General features: G+C 38.1%; 1 protein-coding gene across 1 annotated transcript in view; it reads right to left on the bottom strand.

Moving 5' to 3' along the window:
• Positions 1 to 5,724: 5,724 nt before the first annotated feature.
• Positions 5,725 to 19,726, bottom strand: part of igsf3 (immunoglobulin superfamily, member 3) — a 167,909-nt gene continuing 153,907 nt past the window's right edge. Inside the window, exons 7-9 of the mRNA XM_084420277.1 lie at positions 14,124 to 14,534; positions 10,203 to 10,625; positions 5,725 to 9,086 (exon numbers count right to left, since the gene is read on the bottom strand). Coding sequence (XP_084276403.1) covers positions 8,836 to 9,086; positions 10,203 to 10,625; positions 14,124 to 14,534 — 1,085 coding nt within the window. The 3' untranslated portion in view covers positions 5,725 to 8,835. The remainder of the gene's footprint in view (positions 9,087 to 10,202; positions 10,626 to 14,123; positions 14,535 to 19,726) is intronic.

Below are 19,726 nucleotides of genomic sequence, written 5' to 3'. Positions count from 1 at the left end.
TTATCAGTTCATGCGTGTGTATGAAGGATAAACATCTACATTTATGCATTTAGCGGACAATTTTATCCAGAGATTACAATATGTGGACAAAAGCAATAGTGTGAGCATAATAAGAAATAACACAATCTTCTTTTGATGTGCCATGGATCGATCAGTAAATATATTAGCATTTTTACTCAGGTAAGGACACACTCAGGTAAGCTAGCAGGCGTAACTTACAAAATCTGCTGAATAAACAAATCCAGCCAAAGGTGGGTTTTAGCTGGTCTTCCGGGCTGGGTAGGCTTGTGTCAAGCTGGTTTAACTGGTCTCTATGCCTGACTAAGCTGGTGTTTAACTGGTTTAGGTGGCTGCCAAGCCGTTTCTAAGCTAGTTGGCCGGCTGGTTTCCCAGTCTGGGATGCGTTTCCCAAAAGCATTTTTAGCCAACTATTGCAAGTAAATAGATCATGCTACAAATAAGCAACATAACATGCAGTACAATCTATATCTTTCATTCTATACTGTATACTGTGTATATTTTATATATATACGGATTTTTCCTAATTTTTTAAATTAAGGCATTAAGTTCAATTTCCAAAATATGATTTTTTATTCCTCTTTTTAGTCAACTTTAGCATGGGTGTATTCACTTATGCATTGCACTTTATATATATATATATTATATATATATATACACACACACACAAGCTTTTAGTTTGCACAGTTTTTGAAGAGTGCCATGATTATAATGTGTGGGAAACCCACAATTAAAACAATCATCTGCAAGTAATGCACAACAACGGATAACATAAACAGGAACGTTTTCCTTAGATAACATTCATTATTTACAGCAATATTCTGACATGAACTCAATCTCAAACCTACTAATTAGCAGAAATGATTACTCCACCACCTGCGTGTCGAATCAACATGGTTTGAATGATGGATATGCGACAAAGTTATATGGTCTCAGTTGTGATGGCTAGTTAATTTCTCCAACAACTAATTATAATTAGGTAGTTAAGCAATGAGTTACGTGAAAAAAAAAAAAAAAAAAAAGCACGTCTGACCAGTTTAAAAGTACATCTCTAAACCATCAATCAGCTAACCACAGAGGCTGGCTTAAATCGTTTTTTATTTCAGCAGAGAGAGGCAAATTAAACTAACAAATTAAAGTGTTTTCAGTTTTTAGTCTCTAATACATGTAGTACATTTCTTCTGCTGCTCACTTTCCTCCTCCTCTTTGGCCTCCTCTGGTGAAAATCACAGGGTTAGCGGTGTACCTGTAAAGGGTAGCTGGAGTTGCATTTGCCTAATGACAGCAATTTTACTAAAGAAAGGCATTTCTTTCTTGTGAACACCACTAATTGGGATGTATGAGAATTTAAATCAATTCAAATCCAGCTTTTCAAGTGATTTATTCAACTGTGAGCTCTCAGAAGGGTTCATGTGGATATGCTTCATATGTTTTAACTTGAAGCTCAGGTTAGTGAAGACCAATGTGATGCACAGAAATCAATAGTATTAACCAGTGTAAATGACCTCACTTTCCCTCTAATAAAAACCCTTCATTTACATAACACTTAACAACAATAGCTAATATGAGACTGGATTTAATGGGGAGGTTAATAGTGAAACCCTTCGGCACAATCTAAAACACGTCAAGCAACAAAATGAGATGGTAGGAACATTCCCTCTGTAAACAATAACACGTAAACTAAACACTTGCTCTGAGGCAAATGAGTAAGACAGCAATACTCACCTGAAATGCTTTGGATTTCACATTGCCTGGAACTAGAGCTCATTAAAGCAGTGCTGAGGCCCCATAGAAAACCACACATTTTAAAGCTCATCTATTATGGATGGCTGTAGATTGTAGTGAGAGTTGGGTGTTCAACAACCAAGCAAAATCAGAGAACATAAATACAGCAGTTTCCGGTGATATTTAGCAGTGATTATAGCTGGCAACATGTGAGGCTTGTTTATTTATATGAGATCGAATTTAAATGGTTATCACATTCTGCTATTTAGTGTGAATTACACAAACATGTGGCTTAATTAAGATTGGTTTAATGTTTTTGAAAAAAATCTCTTATTTTATCAAAATAAAGTAAAAAATGTAATATTGTGAATTATTAATACCAATGTAAAATAAGTTATTGGAATTATTCCTGTGATGGCAAAGCTGAATTTTCAGCATCATTACCTGATCTTTACTTAATATCCTAATGATTTTTGGCATAAAAGAAAAATCGATAATTTTGACCCATTCAATGTATTGTTGTATATATTTGGTTCTGTTTGGTAAATAAATTGGTTATCTTTTTATTAAGTGTTTCCGTTTTACTTCTTTGTCATAACCCGGCTCGGAGTTTATGACAAATGGGGGCTCGTCCGGGATTTGAACCCAGGACCTCTCGCATTTGTCCCCCATTTGTCATAACCCGGCTCGGAGTTTATGACAAAGAAGTAAAACGGAAACACTTAATAAAAAGATAACCAATTTATTTACCAAACAGAACCAAAACTAAACACAAAATGCCGGTAATAACAAAGCATAAAGGGGAAGACACGCCGGGGAGAGAACCACTCTCTCTCTCCCGGAAGGCAGAAAGTAGGAAGCTTTTAACAGGACGTTAAACTCCAAACACAGGTGTACTCCATCCACCCTCAGGATCGCAGCCCCGCCCTACTGAAACAAAGAACAAAGACAGGTATGCAGGCCGTCACAAGCTTCATAAAAGAAAGTATGTTCATAGAGCTCTGACATCAGTAAAAAAAAAATATATATATATATATCACGGTCACTATATCACAAAGGCAATTGTGTAATTACAGAGAAATGTTTCAAGGTCTCCACTGGTGTCTATTGCAATGAAAGAACCTTTTTTTTTTTTTTTTACATTCTATAGTCTTTAGACAAACACACCTCTCCTGCTCAGCTGTGAGATATTATAGAAACTTGTTCTTTGTTTTTCATGTGATAGGCCTGTCAGACAGCTTGACCTTGCTAAGAGGCTGGGATGCGGCTGAAGCAGACAAAATAACTTGCATCACGCTGCTGTAAACACGAACACACAATCTACCTCTATTCTCCATCCCATCTTTTTCCCAAGGCAGCTGTCTGTATTATTTTATCCATTTTTATTCACTCTTCTTTAATCCATCCATCTGATTTCTGCCGCGGTCTGTCAGAAACATGACATGTTATTGAGCAGTGCATCCCAATGCCCAGAACCATGATTCATTGTAATCCTACAGAGGTGTGGTGTCTGCTCTCCTCTTGAATGCTTTTTTTGTTACAAATGACACAAAGGCACACACCTGTGGCACAGGTTTGCTTTCATCAGAAAGTAATTCCCATTCCATTCAGCGCTTTCATAGGTCCTGTGACACAAAGCACAGGCGGTGGTGTCAGCAAATTGATTCGACACCGTTCAGACAGGTAATGTAATGAAGGATAGCGGGGAAACTGTATTTACAAATTCTCTGAGCAGTTTCTCCCGCAGGCCCAGAAATGAGAAACACAATCCCACATACATCATGGCGTGAGAGAAGTATAAATATTCATGAGCAGAATGGAGTTTTAGCTGGCGAGTCAGGATGAGTTATGATAGGTGTGATGTGATTTGGTCCTGGCCCCTGGTGGTCACGCCACGCTCGGTTAGCAGACAGGACAGCAACAGCGGACAGGACCATCTATCCCGTATGACAACCTCTCGCTATACTCGCATCAGGCCATCATCACAAACACATTAATTACCGTCCATACACAGCACACCATTGCTTCACAAATAGAGTAAAATATAAAAACACCCACTGCAAACGTTGCACATTAAAATAATGAGCCACAGAGCACATGACTGCATGCCTGATTAAGCTTAAAGACCCTGTGAAATTAAAATGAGAGGTTTGTGGCTTTCACTTCATTTGTATTTGCTTTGATGTCATGTAAATTCTAGTGTACTCGTATTACGTTTACAAAATGTTTACATTCAGCAGATATTTATGTACTATACAAGATTTTTTGGTTAAAAATGAACAAATCTTTAAACAAGCACAAACGTTCTCCTTGCCGTACTCAGATTCACAACTGTACACTGTAAAAAAATGATTTACATGATTTATCACAACATTTTTTCTTTTGTCTAATCAACTTGTCTAATTTATGTGGTTCATATAACATCATATTTTGAGTTTCTGTTGATTAAACCAATCTCCATTGTACCAACTACATTTTTTTTATTTCAATGAACTTAAAATTTTAAGGTAAACCAACAATATTTGTTTTACAGTGTAGACTTATAACGATTTATAATTTGAGCTGCCAGTTTGACATTTTTCTTTTGTAACATTATTTATTTTAAAAGAGACAAAACAAAAGTGGAAGACAGTAGCCTACCATTGAAAAGTTTGTGGTCAGTTAATATATATTTTTTTAAAGAAACTGAATAAAAGTAACAGTAAAGACATTTATAATGTTACAAAAGATTTATATTTCAAATAAATTATGTTCTTTCGAACTTTCTATAAAAAACACATATATTGTAAGAAGCACAACTGTTTTCAACATTGATAATAATAAGTGTTTCTTGAGCAGCAAATCAGCATATTAAAATGATTTCTGAAGGATCATGTGACACTGAAGACTGGAGTAATGATGCTGAAAATTCAGCTTTGCCATAACAGGAATAAATTACAGTTGAAAAATATTATAATCATAATCATCACCTCAAATCATCATATTCATCTACACTGAATAGCTAAGTCGAAGCCCAACTCATGTAATTAGAAAAACAATGTTCTTTTGGGAGTAACTCGCCTCATCCGCTAGAGTACCAAATCTTCCATACCGCACCTTTATGACTTATAGTCTTTCTCAAATATTTGTCCAATTCAAATGCTCTCTAGAATGAGAAAATCTCTCCACCAAATAAAATCTGCAACTAACTAGCAAGTTACAACTTAATTATAGTTAATGACCATGACCTAACAAAAGCCAAAAATTAGCATTTGATAGGCCCCATTCAAACTCTGCTTGTAAATCGATTTCAATGGGTCTTTAAATTCAAAAGTGTTTTCTCATCATTTAAATGGGCTTCATTGGGGGTGTTAAGAGACCTACTGAAGTAACTGGCCAGTTATATTTTATATTATTTTCTCTGCCAGTGAAAATGGCAACAAAAGAAGTGTCACCAAGCATCACACAACTTTGAAGAGTAAAACAAGAATAGTTTTCAAAAGTGAAACATTCCATTGTGTTTGGGTTAAATATCAGCAAAGCCAGGATGCTAAATTTGAGGGCCTAGGAGCTAACTAATTATATATAATTAGTTATAATTTACAATTACACATACAGAACAGAACATCACGAAACATTAGGTAAACAGAGCACAAAGGCTCGTCTTCATCCAGACATCATAATTCAGCCAGATGCTGAAACTGGCCACTGTCCATCATTAAACCAGGTTTGTGAGCAGCTGGAGGGGACAGCGACTCTCAATATGATTCCTCCACACTGCTCTGGAGGTTAACAAGCACTGGCCCTTTATAATAACACACCAGCCTGCAGCCACCCAACTCACCCAACCCCACAACCCGGAGCATCTGACTCGAACAGACCTGATAAGACACTGGAAGATATGTCAGAATCCCATTCTCACCTTTAAGATGGTGTCTTTAGAGACAGGATTGTCCACTCTCTTCAAAGCCCCGGAGGTCAAGGAGTGAAGAGATTCACAAATGCTTCTGTTATTTATTAAGGTGTGTGAAAGAAAAGTACAGAAACCTTATTCTTTAGCTGAACGCAACTGTACTAAAAATTGTAATGGTAAATTCAAAAGCTTATTTTAAAGGGACAGGACAAAGAGCAACCAAAAATGCAAATTCTGTCATCATTTAGTCACGTTGTTCCAAACCTGTATGACTTTCATTCTTCTGCGGAACATAAACAAACATATTGAAAAATGTCTAAAAATACAATCAAAGTCAATGTAGGAATGTTCAGTCTTACGGGTTTGAAAAGATATTTCAGTAAACTATCCCTTTAACAGCTGTAACTCTTAACATTTGTAAATTGGGCCCCATGTACATTATATAAACACAATCTAAAACGTTGTGCACTGAACGTTTTATTGCAATCAACTGACAATAGCAAAGTGCCTTTTCATAATAGCAATTGCTACAATTGAATAAAATAAGTATCGATATAAAAAACACAACAAAAATTAAATGGAGTACAACAAAAACACAGAAGCATAAAAAAACATGGCAACTTTTTTAAATATTCAGTGCACTATATTTTGGTTATAAAAAAAGAACATAAAAATCACCACTTGAAAAAGCAGCACTGGCTGAACTGAACACACATCAACACAATATTTTTTGTCATTTGTTTTGTTTTTCTGCAGCTATACTGCCAGTACACAGCCATGACATGCAGCCCTCAAAATGCATTTACAACATTATGATTCAGCTGGGCATGTTGAACTACAAAAACACTATTTAGAGTTCTGAATAATTCTGTACAGACGGAATGACAGCAGAACTGCAATATCACACTCAATGCCACATTACACATCTCCTGCTTGAGGAAGGCTGACATTATCGATCAAATAAATCAATTTTACATTACATTTGAGGGTCGCTGTGTTAGAATGGCTAACATTCTTTCAATCGAACAGGTGTGTTGAATCAGCGAGGCCTTCCACAAGGTGGAGATGGTGAGGATGCCATTGATCTGACATGATGTCACAACACACAGCTTTCAGACATTAATACAATGTCCCCCTTACTCATCATGCACTGTACAGTTCAACAAAATTTAGTAGATAAAGAGAGCTAAACCACTGTATCATCTTTATGAAGATTCCCAGATTGGTTCAGAATCATGTCTCATAAGCCTCTAGACACGCTAATTAGCCATATTATACTGTAGTTGCCTAAATGTTCACTGCTATTTCTGCCACATTCAGTCTATGCAGATTTATGAAGTTCACATATTCTATCTAGGAGTTTTATGATTCAATAAATAAGACGACCACAAGCTTCAAGTGGATCTAAATTTCATTTACAGAAAAGCTGTGATGTTGACTATCGAGATCACATGAGGGCGGCAGTGACACTCTGAACGACTGTGAGAACAGTGAAGGTTGCACTGTCAGAAGGTCACCAATGTTGTCTATAAGTGAGACCCATCCAGTTTGGTGTCAGAACGCATGTTGCTGTTACTAGACAACACATTATGTTTGGTAGTCCGTGTTTATATTGAACAGGAAAGAAAATGTTACATAAAATTCATTCACGCTACAGCTAAGCTCTAAATGCTTTTAGTATGGAGGTTGAATCCTTCTTGAATGAAACAGGACTAGTGTGGATTGCAGAGCAAATGCGATGATGGAGAATTGTTATAGCATCTTCAGTGTTAAAATATGGCAGTGTTTTTGAAATGTTTATGGAGACCGACGATAATTTAGATGCTAAATTCACCCTCAAGAGTTATAATCACACTATTAGGTCTTCACAGGTTACAGGTTATGAGACGGCGCATTAAGATTTCACAATCTTTTCACTTTTTTTTAGCGGTAACAAAGCGGGCACCATATTTTAAACACAAACCCATAAAGAGAAGAAAAACAACACTTGATGTGACGTAGAATATAGATAAAACAAAACGTCTAATCCCTTCATAACTCATATATTCAGAAGCCTGCCGATTTCTGCTTTCCTCCTGGATCATTACAGGGCACGCATGATGATAAAAAGGTCTTGGCACTGAGAATGTCCCTTGAGTAGGTAGTGTCCTGTCAGCCGTCTCCCTCAAGACATTGTTTTTACAAGAAATTCAAAAACTCTGGAGTCCTTCATGCCCCTTTTGTTTCCATTCAACCTTGCATTATGAAAATTCGAGGACACTGAGGCGAACGGCTCACTAAATGTGGGGTCACAAATACAAAAGTTTTTTTTTTCAGCAGATAAATTGATCTTCTTAACATTGGGAAGGTCAAGAATACCTAGAAATGAAATGTGAAATTTGAGGGCATGTGGAAGCATCCGAGATCCAGTGATGAGGAAACATGTCAGTGTCAAGACTGTCTTTTCTAACTGGATGACATCAGATGGCTCACGTTACTCACGTCTAATCCTATTCGTGGCTTTTGAAGATGAACTGGTCTTTGGCAGTGAGGATGAGCTAGGTTCATGTATATCCTCGAGTCGGTGGGCAATGAGGGCTTTCTATATCCTTTTAAACAGGCAGTTCTGTGGCACGTGCACACAAACAAAATCAATATACATCCTATTGTCAGCTTTCCGAGGTTTTTTCGAGGAAATATTGTCCTTTTCTTCCTTCATCAATACACCATTGTCACTAGAAACGTTCATGGTCCAGCAATGACCTTCCAGTCTTTTGAAGCAAATATCAGCACAGACAAAATAACAAATAATATGCAATGCTTTCCACCAGACTTCATTAACGGGAACAAAAAAAGCAAAACGAAAACGAGGTTGGCGTCAGTCAGGTAAAATACATCAAGGCTCACGGATACTGCCACCTCAAAGAAAAGGTTCTCACAAAAGAGCATGAATGAAAAGTAAAATCATGTTTAAAAAAAAAAAAGATCAGGAAAAAGAAAGCAAAGCAAACGTCTAGGCATCACCACCAGTAGCCAACTTCAACTGAGGAAGGTCTTAGTCAGTCATATGGACGGATTGACAGGCCAGGCTAGAAGCCCAGATTACTTTCTGGTGGCCTCATAACGGACGAGGAGAGACGAAAAAGAGAGAGAGAGAGTCAGAGAGAGAGAGCGTAGATGAGCGAGTCTCAGAGCGAGACAGGGTCGTGTTTGTGTCACTGTTACTCCACAGAGCCAGGGTGAAGGCTGAGGGCTGGGGGGTCCAGACAGGTTGGGGAATAGCTGAGGTGGGGCTCTTTGATCCACAGGAGCGGCGCTCCGTTCTTGCCCTCCTGGTTTTTGCTGGAGCTGCGGCTCTTGTATCGCACCAGCAGGACCGCGATGAGGAGGATGCCAAAGATAGGGAAGGGGTAGAAGAAAACGAAGTAGAAGAGGGAGTCGTTGGAACAAACCACTGACTGTAGGGTAGAGACTAGAGAGGAGGGAGAAGCATGACAGAGAGTTAGAATAATTTAACCTGTGAGTTAAATATTTATTAAAACAAAAAGAGAGCACTGTGAACAAAAGATACATGATAAAACAACAAGCAATAAATCCTGTCTTCCGTGTTAATGCAGCTCTGAATAGACAAGCTAACTATCTGGGCTTGAAGCCTGAACTGTTACAATGCTGTGTACTACACATTGCATATACTACCAACTATCTATTAAAAAAGTAAGGTGAAACAGTAGGCATTGTGCTACAAAATGTTTTAAGTTCTATACTATACTGTTGTCCCATGACCTCATAATGTTACTTGTCAGAGGTATCAAGTGGCATTTTGTGAGATTGCAATATTCTGTGCAGTATGGAGCCAATCTATCGATCTATCTGTTGCAAATTGGTGCATTGGGAGGCCCTGTTTACACCTGGTATTAGGATGCGTTTAGGTCGATCAGATCAAAAGTAGATGAGGGAGACATTTCGATTTACACCTTGTGTTTTAATCCATTTCTCTTATGTCCTGATTTCTTTGAGAGGAGAGTCTATGGGCAGGTAAATGTATGGGCTTTTTCAGATCTTTTGATCTATTGGACAAAATAATGTGAACTTGAAAGGAGACAATGGAATAGACAATGGAATAGCCGGACTCTGATAGCCGGAAGACCACGCAGAACGCTGTGAGTGCGTGTTAAAAATCAATGGTGAGAGAACATGTTTTTTGTCTTCAAACCAAACTTGGGTCTTCAGCCGACAAAGTTTAAATCCTGTCTGGCTAGCACGCTTCCCATAATGTTTACACGTTAAGTCAGTAGGCAGAGAGTAGATGGGCTTTTGTGGCTGTTTGAGCGCATTTGAACACGAACTGATAGCAATCCAGTTAAATGAGTTTTCGACTACCTCTGGAAGTGGTCGAAAGTGGACAAGCTCAAAACCTTTTAGCCCCCATTTACACCTGTATTTATTGTTGTCCAATTGTGACCCAACTGACCAAAGCACATCTTAATACCAGGTCTAAACAGGGCAAAAGAAAAAGCAAAAGAAAATATTAACAACCAGAAGTACTTTGTGTTGATGTGGTTAGTTCTTCTAAAGTGCAAAACCTCACCCTGCTCCATAACATTAACAATGGTGACTCCTGAGTTGTTGGTGGCCAGGCGGTACCATGCATTGCGTGGGTTCAGCAGCCACTCCTCCACGTGGCAGTAGTAATTGCCAGCATCTCTGGGCCGAGCTTTCTGGATGGTCAGACTGTACAGGTCAGAGGTGGTGCGTTCAAACTGCAGGCGAGAGTTTGGACCAGGTTCCTCTGTAGGGCTGCAGTTCCCATTACCGAACACTGCATCATGACCGATGGAAAAGACACACTCTTGCTCATCCTCCTCTTCTTGTCCCAAACGGTACACGTACCAGGATACAGAGAAGCGGGAATCTTTCGAGGACTGAGACAGAATGCTGCAGCCCAGCCGGATTGATCCATCTTCAGGTACGGTGATATTGGATTCTGCCTCCTCCACCTGTAACTTCACCACTGCAATAAAAAACATTAAATGCATGACAACGTTTCTGTTCCTCAGAGACTGGGGTAGCATCTGTTGCAAACTACTTGTTATATTTATTTAGAGCAGAAAGACTTTCTTTCAAGTAGAATAATTTCTGAAGGATCGTGTGGCACTGAAGACTGGAGTAATGATGCTGAAAATTTAGCTTTGATATCACAGGAATAAATTACCTTTTAAAATATACTCAAATAACATAAGTTATTCAAATTGTAATAATGTTTCACAATATTACAGTTTTACTGTATTTTTGATAAAATTTTTGATAAGCATAAGAAACTTTTGAAAGGTAGTGTATAAATTGGATTTTATGATTTTTTTTATGGTGCTTTTTTGTCCTTTAAACCAGTGGTTCTCAATTCCAGTCCTCGGGACCCGCTGCTCTGCACATTTTGTATGTCTCCCTTATTTAACACACCTGAACCAGATCATCAGCTCATTAGGAGAGACTCCATGAACTGAACTGAGTGTGTCAGATAAGAGAGACATACAAAATGTGCAGAGCAGTGGGTCACGAGGACTGGAGTTGAGAACCACTGCTTTAAACTAAGGGCCCATTCACACCAAGAACGGTATCTAAAAAAGATAACCATCAATAACTATATAAGCATCCACACTAGCAGACAATAATGTTCTGTTTATTCTAAGCGCACGTTCTGTCGTTTGCCGCTTTAAATGTTTGTGCTCTTAAAGCAGGATGGATTCTGATTGGCTGTCAGTGTTCTTATCATTTATCAGCTGGAAAAGATAATTCTCAAAGTGATTCCAACGATATAGTTTCTCTGTGCCGTTATCGTTACAGTTGTGATGTGGACTCTACCATTCTTTTACATTTAAAACGATTTTTAGAACTATATCTTTACCGTCATAGTTATAGTCCTTGGTGTGAATGGGCCTCAAGAGCGTGACAGTCCCTTGTCATTAGTCACATTTTTTGTGTTCAACAGATGAAAGAAAGTCATATAGGTTTGAAATGACATGAGGATGAAATAATAATGAGAGAACGAACTCTAGAAAAGTTCTAAAAGTACATACTAGTACTTACAGCTAGTTCTAAAATTATCTTTATTCTCTAGCAGGGCATCACGCATCCAGAGATGTGGAACTAGCTGTTCAATATGCCACTCTCAACTGAAGGTGAGAATCATCACATTTTGCGCGAGAAGTCGTAAGATACTTCAGCAGGGGCTGAGCTGAGTTCAGGCTAAAAATAAGACGCATTTTCCGGCAGAATTTAAGGGGCTCCTCTTATCTTCTGCTCATGTAAAAGCACTGCAATTTGACTTTGAAGATGGCAGATTAGGAGGTGGTGAACCTTTCATCAACTGTCTATTTGTAAATACATTTATATGGATGCTATTTCAGACAATCATGCAGCAGGGAGGTGATTTGACACTCACACTCGCATCCCCAGGGAAATAAGACTGGAATTTTCAAGCACATATTTAGATATATTATAGAGATGTATACTGTGAATATATGAGATGAGAAAATAGAAAGAAATATAAAACACGAAATTCATAAAAGACAGCTCGACTAAGATTAGATGCTGTATGCTAAGGGAGACGCATTAATGCGGAAGAATAAAACAACTATGCATAAACAACTATGCAAAATAAGGACTTCCATAATAATCAGTATATAAATGTGAATTTGAGATTTGCATTATTTATTTAGAATAATTTATTATATTTTGAAGTTATCTGACCAGTAAAAACCAACAGAAAGTGTGCCAAAACACACTTTTCTTGACCTTGATGAGTTTCAGAGGAGCAGATGTCTTGGCCACCTGTGCTCCTAAAGCAACTTGCTTAACGGACCCGAGGACAAACTACACAACAAAACGTGTCTGTGTAACAGCGGTAAGCCGACGGCCCATGTGTAGGGCAGTAATATTGAAGAGTGTGTTGTGTGGAGATGAGATCTGTATTCCCTGCTTCTCAAAGCTTTGATACAGTGCTGCCAAAGAGCACAGGTGGCCTCAGAGTAGTGCAAACCTCGCAGACAAAGCCCCCTGAACCATGCTAGTCCTGTATACAGAAGCTAGGTCATGATGTCACTGGAAAAAGTGGACATTATCGGCAAAGAGGGGGGTGAATAGATGAATAGCCGAGGCAGTTTGCATTAGGGGTCTTCACGGGCAGCTGCGCGGGGTGAATAGAGGAGCAGCAGCTGTGTGCCAATCAGATGGCCGTCATAAGTAAAGCCTCTGGGCTCCGGCAGTCGTGATTGTGTCTGTTATGAGGTTCTGACTCCCCCTCGTGAGTGCTAAGGTCTGTGGCCCATGTGGGGGGGCTCCCTAAGGGGCTGATACCCTGTACGTTTGCATTTGAGGAGTCACATGTACAAAGCTCCCGTCTCTCTTTATGTCTTCTTCTCATAAATGCACACATGCTGATGAATGATTCAGCTCGGGCAGGCACGAGCACAGGATGGCAGCGCTCCATGGCGGTCTCAGGGGGAGAATGTTTTCATGCTGCTCTTTCCGATCCTCTCATGCCAGATGGCCTGATAAGCCCATGGGACGGCAACACCTACAACTAAATCTCAAAGGCTGCTGTAGGAATAAAGGCCAGCTCTGCTAGTTGGGTGCCACTGTAAACACAGCCCGACACTTTCCATGAACAGGATACAAAAAAGGACAAAATCATTTTTCAGTGAAATCTTTAGAAAATGTTGATCGTCAATCTCAGGAGAGCTGTTTGCTTTTGTTTATTTTAAGCAGTTCCCTGTCACTAAATTAAAGTTTAAAACCATGATTTGTGTAATTTTGTCATTTTCTTGCAAAAAAAACCAAGCTAAAAACTAAATGGAGAAATTTATACATTAAATAAATGAAAAAAGGGAAATAAAACCACACCAAAATTGGAAACACACTACCATTAAAACATTTTTTGAAATAAGTCTCTTATGCTCAAGGTTACATTCATTTGATGATAAATACAGTATAAAAATGGTAATATTGCAAAATATTATTACAATTTTAAATATATTTTCAAATGTATTTTATTCCTGTGATGGCAAAGCTGAATTTTCAGCATCATTACTCCAGTCTTCAGTGTCACATGATCCTTCAGAAAACATTCTAATATGCTGATTTGCTGCTCAATATTTTTTTTTTTATTATTATTATCATCAATGCTGAAAACAGTTGTGCTGCTTAATATTTTTGTGGAAACCGTGATACATTTTCCAGATAAATTTCCCATAAATTGAAGGAAAACATTTATTTTATATTGTTTCTTTGGGGAACAGTGTTGAATAGATGAACTTAAGTCCAAATCATGTAATTTCTTGGGTGATGTCACATTTTTTAGTAAAATCATGGTCATCATCAGGTTGCAAACAAACCGTGGGACACAGAAAAATACATTTACATTTTTAGAAAGAAAAAAAATGTAAATACATTTTTCACAGAAATTTTACATAGAAATATATACATCAATTTCACAAGCAACCACCCTTCTTACCTGGCTGTCTCACCACCACATGCGTGAAGCCGGAGAAGTCTTGTGCCAGGCGGTACCAGGCTCCATCAGGGTCCGTGAGCCACTCCTCCACAAGGCAGTAGTATGTTCCAGAGTCGCTGGTCTCGGCACGATGCAGCGTGAGGCCGTATAGCCGAGGAGAGAGCGTCTCTGACTGCACGCGGCTGCGGAGACGTTCCTCCTCAGCGTACGCTCCGTACTCAAATGCTCCAGAGTGTTTGATCTTCAACAGCAGCTCATCCGGCTCTCCGACCTCAGCCTTCCGGGCGTACCACAGCACGGCATGCTGGGAATCCGGGCTGGTTTGAGACGTGACGGAGCAGTTGACACGCACCCGACTGTCCTCCAGAAACTGCAGACTCTGGTTGGACTTGTGTACCTTCAGTTTACTCACTAGAGGAGAAAGAAAAAAAGGGGAATAGTTAGAACAGTGAATACTGAGATTTACGGCGTATTTAGACAATGCATATCAACAACAACAACAAAAATACACTTCTGTCTGTTGTTCTTGTCTGATGGGAGTATCCTTGTTAAAAATTGTGTTGAATATCCACTTGTATTCTTTTTCACAAGGGTAGGTGCATGGAAACCTATTGTTTCTATTCTGATGTGAATAGGCCTTTTATCCGGATGTAAATACGCATGTTGTTGCCGAGGGGATGCTGGTATCACTCGTGTTACATGTGGCAGAAATACGATGTCAGAAACAAGAGAAAGGCTGTGGGATCCTGGGCATACATATTGGATTTCTACAGGTGTGACCGCCATCAGCTATTTCACACCATGAAGACACAATGAAGATGGGAGACACACTTTCACACCTGCAAATACTAGGCCTCACACACTAAATGTAGATCTTTAGATTTGTGCAACAGAGAAGCGCTTGTTAAAAGTAAAGAGAGCAGATGTCCTATGTGAATCCCTGCTATTTGGCATAGGAACATGCAAATAGCTCAGGCACACTTTCAAACACATTAGACATATGCCACTGAATCACTCCTTCCATTTTCCCTCAACACACACGGCGCCTTTTATCAAGAAAATAATAAATTGTTGGGACTTCATATGATTGTTTCTTTTACATTTAGTAATACCACAAATTAATGAGCATCTGTGAAACTTCACAGTCCATTTTTTTTTTCTGTGTTAATGGCTCTTTGCTAAAAATCCAATTTTCCACTGACACTTTGGCTCCAGTAATCCCCATCACGCATTTCTGCACTTCCAGCAAAGTCCCCTGATTCATCCCTAAGCCTGGACCTTCTCCGGAATAACAGCGGCATGAACACACTCATGCTTCTAACCAGTAGGCCTAAACTCAAATCCTGCAGCAAAGCTCCTCAATTGTGTAATGTCAAATCTCACCGATTTAACACTCCCCTTTCAATTCCTAAGGTTTAAGATTTAAAAAAAATGAAACCACAAAATAATAAGGAATTGCTCCTCAGTTTAGGCTTTTACATTTACTGATATGGGCTTTGTTCCATATTCTTAAAAGCCAAGTATAAACATGCAACGAAAACTACTACAAATAATTAAAGATCATAATTGTATTTGATGTGACATGTTGAGGAGTCTGCAGTATAATTGCCGTGTGCTGACATACTGTTGTCATCGCATCTGATTTCAGACCAAGCTTCTTAAATTAAAATGTCACACAGCAAAATGAGTTGTGTTCACTCTTGCAGGGCTGTCACAGTTAATATCTCCCCACAGTTCAAGACTCCCAACAATACTGACAAGAATGAAAGTGTCAGTATACCCCTCAGTTGTTTATGGTAGTCACATTAGATCAGTTGCTTGTTTGCATGTAAAAAAAAAAAAAAAAAAAAAAAAAAATTCACAGATTCAAAGTCACCTTTTAATAACGTAAAAAAAAAAAAAAAAATTATTCACCACCATGAGGATTTTTTTTTTTCTGACACGTACACACACGTACATGTAAGGCATGTGAATATACACTACTGTTCAAAAGTGTGGGGTCAGTAGGATTTTTTTAAAGAAATACTTTTCAGTATGGATGCATTAAATTGATAAAAAGTGACAGTAGACATTTATAAATATTTATATTGATATTATATTTCAAATAAATGCTGTTCTTTTGATCTTTCTATTCAACAAAGAATTCTGAATCATTATCCACAAAAATATATAGCAGCACAACTGTTTTCAACATTGATAATAATAATAAATGTTTCTTGAGCAGCAAATCAGCATATTATAATGATTTCTGAAGGATCATGTGACACTAAAGACTGGAGTAATGATGCTGAAAATTCAGCTTCCTTTGACATTACAGGAATAAATTACATTTTAAAACCTATATAGCGAAATGGGTTGCTATTATTAGTACAATTTAAATTGTAATAATATTTCACAATATTTCTGTTGTTGTTGTATTTTTTATTAACTAAATGCAGCTTCGGTTAGCACGTTTATCAAAGGGACTCAAAAACATAAAAAAATTTAAACTAACCCCAGACTTTTATACACCAGTCTATTTTCATTGACCTGCAGTGTTTAGGGTACTTATAAAGAGTACGTTCAGAAACCGCAATGGGGCTGAATTTAATTCAGATCGACAACAATGAACATTAACATTAGTTTTTGTCACAGCTAACAGGCATTTCTCCAGTAAGTGCAAAATGTCATCTTGTGTGGCATTACTGGTTGGGTGCACACTAAAGATGCTCTCAAAGCGCTGGCAGTCGTTCCATAGGGAATCTCTACAGAAGACTCCAGAGCAAGCAGCTAATTGCAGGAGAATGACTCCTCAATCCTCTAAAGCAGAACCACCAATGGATGGGATTGCCACACAACAGATTTCTTAGTTTTCTTTCTAATTTCTCTGGTTTCAACAGAAAACAAAGGCTGAAAAAGAGATGTCAGGGATTAAAGACCCCATGAAATCAAAATTAGAGTCATGTAGCTTTTAGTTCATGTAGGTTAGACTTGAAGACATCTATGTGCTGGTGTACTCGTCAATGTTGATATTTCACTTTTAGCAGATATATGCAATTCAAATTCATCTGTACAGAAGCCCTAGGTAGGAGGTCTTGCATTATTTCCTGTCCTTTTTTCATGAACTCGACGTTACATTTATCTACATTGTTATGTTGAGCGACATCAAGCTCTTCAATACATTGCACACACAAGCTTCCTGTTTCCATAGGAAATACTTCAGAAAAGAAAACTAGACTTAGGGTTGCCAACCGTTCCGTATAATACGGAATCGTCCCGTATTTGACACAAAGTCTTGTTCAAGTCTTGTTCCGTATTGAACTGATACGGAACGCACTTTGTTCCGTATTTTTGAGAATCAATTCAGTGCAAATCCATGACAGACACATAGCTTCTAATATATGTCAGACTATGAACGAAGACAAGAAAAAAAAACCGACGGCGCGGTAGATACTAATTTCTCCCTCTGTTTGTCTATGATCAGCGTAGCGTTTTTAACATCTTGGAACATCATCAGAGAATGCCCTTTTAATTGGTCGTTTCAGTCATTGTGAGTCGGTCACGTATCGTAGCAACGATGACGACAAGTGACAACAGCGGGAAATATAAAAATGACTACCTCCGAGCAGCCGGCGAAAAAGAAAAGAGCACAAAATTATAAAATTGAATGGGAAAATGACTACCCGTGGCTGGAATGCGTGAGGGACAATGAATACTGTTGTGTTTATTTTTCTTCAAATGCAGTCTAAGCCGATGAGTTTTGAATGTTATATGTTGTATTTGTTTAAGTTAAAAATAAAACGTATTATAAAGTAAACAAATCCATGGTTCATTGTTGGCAAAATGATCATGATAGCCTTTATATTTCACATCTATGTGGTTCAGTCTTGTATACTGATTAGGCCTACTTTGCTATTCTATAAATATATAGGCCTAAGTAGTTGTATAAGTTGTATTATAATATGCTATAATGTATGAAATATATTTATCTAACTTAAATGTATCAATTAGTTTCCACAATATTCACCAGAAGTCCTTGCGTGTTAAACAGAGCAGAGAGAATAGAGACTCACATTGCATTTTTGGTGAATCATTCATTTCAGTGTCTTCGCTTTAAAACACAAGCTCTGTAATATTCAGTGATTGTTTCTGAAGAGCGTGATTTTGGTCTGGTACAGGAGTCGTACAGTAAGCACGTGAGAGTCTTTTATACTGATGCTCAAACAACAAACCCTGTATGTGCGTTCTCGATCATTGATCGTACGCTGCATTTACGTACAGACATATTTCAGTTTATTTGTGTTGTTTCCAGACACACTCAGGATAATGTTTGATCTTTCATGTGTACGTTGCTGTGTTTAGTTGGTTTATGCAGTCAAGTCAAGGCGGTTGATTTAGGAGTTTTTGGCGTCTCCATGTGGTCCTGTTCGGTATCGCAGCTCGTCTAAAATGAAAACAAGCTCTTTGTTGTTGCTCTTTTACACATACTATATACACTGTGAATTCTGTAAAGCTTTTTTCTGTAATGTTTTTTCATGGGTGCTTATTTGGTGTCCTTCTCCAAGGTTCCTTGAAGCTTGCAGAAAATAAATTTTTGGTAAGAATAGGCCTTCAATCTGATTGTTTACTTTGCTGGATATAGCAAATGATGACAAAATGAATGTGTTAATTTCACGATAAGTGTAACAAAACTGTGATTAATCCGATTAAAAATTTTAGTCAACCGACAGCACTAATTGAACTCTAATAGTAACAATAATATGCAAATTCGTCTCTTCAGTTACGTCACGCCAGTAGTAATGTTATGTTCTTCTTCGCACCAATATCCAGACTCCAACTAGCAGCAGCGCCCTTTATATGTTATTACAAAAATGGCCAAACCGCTATCTATGACACATTTATGAAAGAAACGGCGCCTAGACAAAGATGACAGGACACCATAACAACTTGAAATTGTTTGCCTTTTGAAATAGAACTAACCGATAACTACGATTACGATGACATTATCAACATTTTAATTTCAAAACCCAGCCGTCATGATGAATTCAATTTTCAAGCAAAAGGAAATTCGAATGCTACCGATTCCAATCTGACTTGTGTTTTGACTTGTGATCCTGAATAATAAATCACACAATTTTTTTCATTCATTGGCCAGAGGAGAACTGGCCCCCAGACCGATCCTGTTTTTCCCAAGGTTTTTTTTCCTCCATTCTGTCACCTGATGGAGTTTGGTTTCCTTGCCACTGTAGCCTCTGGCTTGCTTAGTTGGGGACATTTAATATTCAACATCATTGATCTGCCTACTGATGCTGTTGTATAAGAACTGAACTGAGCTGGATGATGATGAAATCTTTTTTTTTTTTTTTTGCAGAACTGCTTTATAGATGAAATAAACGAAGTTAATAATTGATGCTCTTTACAACGGAACTGACTTCAGATGAACAACAGCCGAAATGCATCATTTTTCTGTTATCACTGTAAAGCTGCTTTGAAACAATCTGTATTGTAAGGTGACTTGAATAATACCGATGCTTGATTCAGGCTCTCGGGCACAATTAAATACAATCATACAATATTTCTCAGATTTACATAAGGTTCTTTACTGAGGCTTTGAAATCTGAGAA

The sequence above is a fragment of the Rutilus rutilus genome (assembly GCF_951802725.1).
Source record: "Rutilus rutilus genome assembly, chromosome: 10".
Taxonomy (NCBI): Eukaryota; Metazoa; Chordata; class Actinopteri; order Cypriniformes; family Leuciscidae; genus Rutilus; species Rutilus rutilus.
Note: the sequence above shows the minus strand (reverse complement) of the source record. Positions and strands in the feature narration are given on the sequence as shown.